This window comes from Phoca vitulina, unplaced genomic scaffold, assembly GCF_004348235.1.
Source record: "Phoca vitulina isolate PV1807 unplaced genomic scaffold, GSC_HSeal_1.0 scaffold29, whole genome shotgun sequence".
Lineage (NCBI taxonomy): Eukaryota > Metazoa > Chordata > Mammalia > Carnivora > Phocidae > Phoca > Phoca vitulina.
The window spans coordinates 11,802,127-11,806,616 of NW_022589732.1; the positions used below are offsets into that span (position 1 = coordinate 11,802,127).

Genomic DNA, 4,490 nt, shown 5'->3' on the forward strand with positions numbered 1-4,490 from the left:
AAGAAGGAGATGACAGCCCAAACGGACAAGTACTCCACACTGCGCCCTCCACCCCCCCCCCCCCCCCCCCCCGTCCTTGAGAGCACAGGCATTGTTCTCAAAGGGAGTCTGAGTCTGCTTCCTGGGCCCGCGGCAAAGGAGCCAGCACTTAAAACACCTTCCAGGTGGTTCTTCACCACACCACAGTGGACACCCACTGGTACTACCTCCCAGTGGGTGTTCCTCATGCCCCCAGGCAGCCTCTGAGTACCAGCTGCCAGGCCTGGGGGCTTCGGATTCCCACCTTCTTGTCTACTCCATCAGCCTGGGGAGCCTGAGCCAACAGAGCTCAGGCCCAAAGTGGAAGTAACTTGGCCCAGGGCGACTGGACAAGCCTAATGCCTCAGGCTATTTACCTATTGTGCAAAGTGCCCTCCAGGCAGCCCAAGCTGGTACAGTTCAGGCCCTGAGTGGAACCCTCAGAGACAGAAAGAAGCAAAGGCCAGGTCCATTCTCTGGGGGGATGGACCCAGGCCTAGGCACTGAAGGGATCCCAGAATTGAGACTTCTGCAACAGAAACTCTAATAGAGTGTTGAAGGAAAAATGAACCAGTAAGGTCTGGGAAGAGAATGTGAGGGAGGCTAATGTAGCTTCATGAGGCAGCGCGCAGCCTGGCAGCCGTGGGGGGCCGTTGGCAGGACTGGTTCAAGCCCCAGTTCTGCCATTGTCCAGCAGGGTGGCCCTGTGGCACTCACCTCCCTTGGCTTGAAAGGTAGAAGGGGCCCAGAACTTCCATTTCAGATCAGCAAGAGGAGCCAATGGGACATATCAATAAAGTCCATCCTTGTTAAGGGCCTGCCATCTGCATTTGTAAAAGGAGACTTTCTGGGGCTAGCAGGCTTGTTAGGCCCTGCAGGTGTGGTGCTGAACTAGAAAAGCAGTACAGCCTCCCCTAAGTCAATCTTTCTCTCTCCTGAAAAACACTTGTTTTCTCTGGACTGATCCGGCTTGGTCCAGCTCAGCTCCTTTCCTCAGCTCTGCGAGATCGGCCTGCTGCGCCCAACCCCTGCTCCATTCCAGATCCGGCCCCTTCTCAGTGGCTGATAAGCCTGGTCATGTATCCAGGCAACCAGATGAATGTCAGCCCAGGCATCAGAACCCACTGCTTAGGTCTCTGGCCCAGAAAGAAGTAGGTGGGTACTAGTGAGCTCTTAGGAGGCACCCCTTGGTCTTTAGAGTCTTCGGGGATCCCCCAAGTTTCACAGCCTGGGGCTGAAATGACAAGCGCCTCTGAGAGCTGGGATCAGAGCGGGGGAAGGGGCAGTGTTTGCTTAGTAAATCGCAGGCCAGGCCTGGCCTGGCCTGGTCATCTGGGGGAGTGTGCGCTCCGGTTACTGATTACCCGCCCTGCCTGCATCTTTGGGGCCTCAGAGCACCACACAACCAGCCTCACTCTCCCCCTGCCCTCCCTCCAAGCCACAGCTTTCCAAGTGCCTTCTCAGCTGTCACCACAGTCCCTACTGCTCCTCAGGCTTTGGGACCAGAAAGGGGCTGTTTAGTAAAGCTTCCCAGGTCTACACACCACCCTCCTCCCCTGCCAGGGCTCCCATTCACCTCCCGGAGGGCAGGGGTATTGAAGTAGGGCTGAGCACAGCGCCAAGGCCCTCCTGGGGAAAAGCCCAGCCTGCAGGGGGGCTGATCCTGAGCAATCGGGTCCCCGTGGCTGGGCACAGGCCTCAAGCGAGGCACCAGGGGCTGGTTCTGAGGCCAGGGGGCAGTGCGGGGGGCACAGAGGACTTTGCAGGACCCTGTGCCAGAAGTGCAAGCGAGGAGGGCAGAGAAACAGAACCATCCTCCCTCCTACTCACACTCAGACACACAGTCGCCCCCCTCCCCTCAATGTTGACGAGAACCTGCCACCGAGTGGGGGCGATGTCTACGGGGCTCACCAGCTGCCTCTCACCGCCCCTCCCCCCGCCCTGGGCCCATCGATCATGCGTCGCCTGCAGCCGAGAGGCGCCCCGGGGACACGGGCCTGGGAGCAGGGCCTTGCCTGGGCTGCGCCTCGCTGTCACCAGGCCGCGCCACCGCCCCTCTCCCGGCCTCAGCTCGCCCTGGGGCACCACCGAGGGTGCGGGTGGCAGCGGGGCGGAGACCCCGGTTCTCCGAGCCTGGCGAGCGGCCGGCGGGCGAGGCGCTCGCGGGGACCGTCCCCCACCCTCGCCGCCCCCTCGATCGGCCCCTTCCTCTCCTCCGCTCCCCACCCCGCGCGCCCGGGCCCCGCGGGCGGCGGCGCGCGACCCCCTCACCATGGCGGGCGCGGCGCAGGTGCGGACGCGGTCGAGCAGCAGGTGGCCGCGGGGCGGCGGGACGGCGCCGGGCGCTCGGGGCCGCGGGCGGGGAGGGGCCGAGAGGACCCGCCCACCGGTAATCGTTAACTCGGCCGCGACCCGCGCCCTCGGCCTCTGCCCCCTTCCAGCACTTTCTTCCGGGCTCCTGTTCCCCGGAGCTCAGGGGCTGAGAACGCGGGCTCCAGGTGCGGACTTCTGCGTTTGAATCGCGCTCTGCCACTTACCAGCCGTGTCACCCTGGACGCGAGATTACCTTTTTCTTTTTTAAAGGCAACTGATTGAGGTATTGGCCTACAAAAAACTGCACATAACTTAAGTGTACAATTTGATGCGTTTTGATATATGTGAGCTCTCGTGCAAGCAGCACTAAGATCATGCTCATAAACATATCATATGTCCATCGTCCCTGCAGGTTTCCTTCTTTCTCTGACAACCATTCATCTGCTTCCGGGCACAGTATGTTAGGTTGCATTTCCTAGAATTTTATGTAAATGCAGATCATACAGCGTATATTCTTGTGTCTAGCTTTTTATGACTCAGCATAATTACTTTGCGGTTCACCCCTGTGGTTTCATGTATCAATAGTTTCTTTCTTTCTATGGCTAAGTAAAATTTATTTTATAGTGTTACATTGTATGGATATACCACAATTTGTTGATCTGTTCACTTGTTGATGGACATTTGGGTTGTTTGCAGTTTTTCACTATTACAAATAAAGCTGCTATGCACTTTCGCATCCAAGTCTGTTTAGACTTTCATTTCTCTTGGGTAAACGTCTGGGAGTGAAATGGCTACGTCATATGGCAGACGTGTGTTTATAACTTGTTAGGAAACTGCTAGACTGCTTCCCAAAGTGGTTGTACTATTTTATGTGCCCTCCAGCAGTGTATGAGAGTTCCAGTTTCCCTACACCCTCAATGATGCACCAATATTTGTTATGGTCAATCTTTTTAATTTCAGTCATTCTATTTGCTGTGTAGTGGTATCTCATTGTGGTTTTCCTTTGAGTTTCCTTAATGGCTAATGATATTGAACAGTTTTTCAGGTGTTCATTTTCATTGGTAAATCTGATGAATTGCCTTCAAATTTCCTGCCCCCCCCCCTTTTGTGTTCTTACTGGGTTTTGAGAGTTCTTTATTCTGGATATGAGCACTTTATCAGAGATGTGGTTTGCCAGTTTCTTCTTTGTGTTTCACACTGTCTTTCAAAGAGCAAGCGCCCTTAATTTTGATGAAATCCAATTTATCCAATGCTACTTTTATGGATTAGTATTTTGGTGTTGCAACTAAGAAATCTTTGCCTAACCCAATGTCATGAAGATTTTTCTGTTATGTTTTCTTTTTGTGATGTTTTCTCCTGTGTTTTATAGTTTTTGGTTTTGCATTTAGGTCTATGATCCATTTTGAGTTAAATTTTCCTATGCTTTGAGTTATGGATCCCAATTCACTTTTTGCATATGAATATTCAGTTCTTCCTCTCTCCACGGAATTGCTTTTACACCTTTGTAAAAACTCAGTTGAAGGTATAGGTGTGGTTTACTTATAATTGACCTGTATGTGTGGACTCTATCCTGTTCATTGATCAGTTTGTCCATCTTTTTTTTTTTTTTTTTTTTTTTTTAAGATTTTGTTTATTTATTTGAGAGAGAGAATGAGATAGAGAGAGAGAGAGCATGAGAAGGGGGAGGGTCAGGGGGAGAAGCAGACTCCCTGCTGAGCAGGGAGCCCGATGCGGGACTCGATCCCGGGACTCCAGGATCATGACCTGAGCCGAAGGCAGTGGCTTAACCAACTGAGCCACCCAGGTGCCCCGATCAGTTTGTCCATCTTGCTGCTCATGCCATCCGTCTTGATCACTGTAGCTGTGTAAGTCTTGGAGTCAGCTAGGACAGGTTCTCTCACATTCAAAAACATTTTTCTTTCCCATTAACCTTCATCCCCATACTCCACTTTTATTCCTCTCCTCCCAGTGTGTTACTCTGTGAACTCTGATGTGTTATATACGTATTTTTGGTTGTATATGTTTTGCAACAGGTGCTGTTGTTTCATCTGTATGTCTTTTTGTTTTTTGTAAATGGATCTGTGTGCTGTGTCTCATTTTGTTTCTTTCACCTATTTTTGCCATATAGATATAGATATAGATATATACTTAATAGCTTC

General features: G+C 52.3%; 1 protein-coding gene across 1 annotated transcript in view; it reads right to left on the reverse strand.

Moving 5' to 3' along the window:
- Window positions 1-2,396, reverse strand: part of PCBD1 (pterin-4 alpha-carbinolamine dehydratase 1) — a 4,357-nt gene extending 1,961 nt beyond the window's left edge. Inside the window, exon 1 of the mRNA XM_032423759.1 lies at window positions 2,290-2,396. Coding sequence (XP_032279650.1) covers window positions 2,290-2,292 — 3 coding nt within the window. The 5' untranslated portion in view covers window positions 2,293-2,396. The remainder of the gene's footprint in view (window positions 1-2,289) is intronic.
- Between the last annotated feature and the right edge of the window lie 2,094 nt (window positions 2,397-4,490).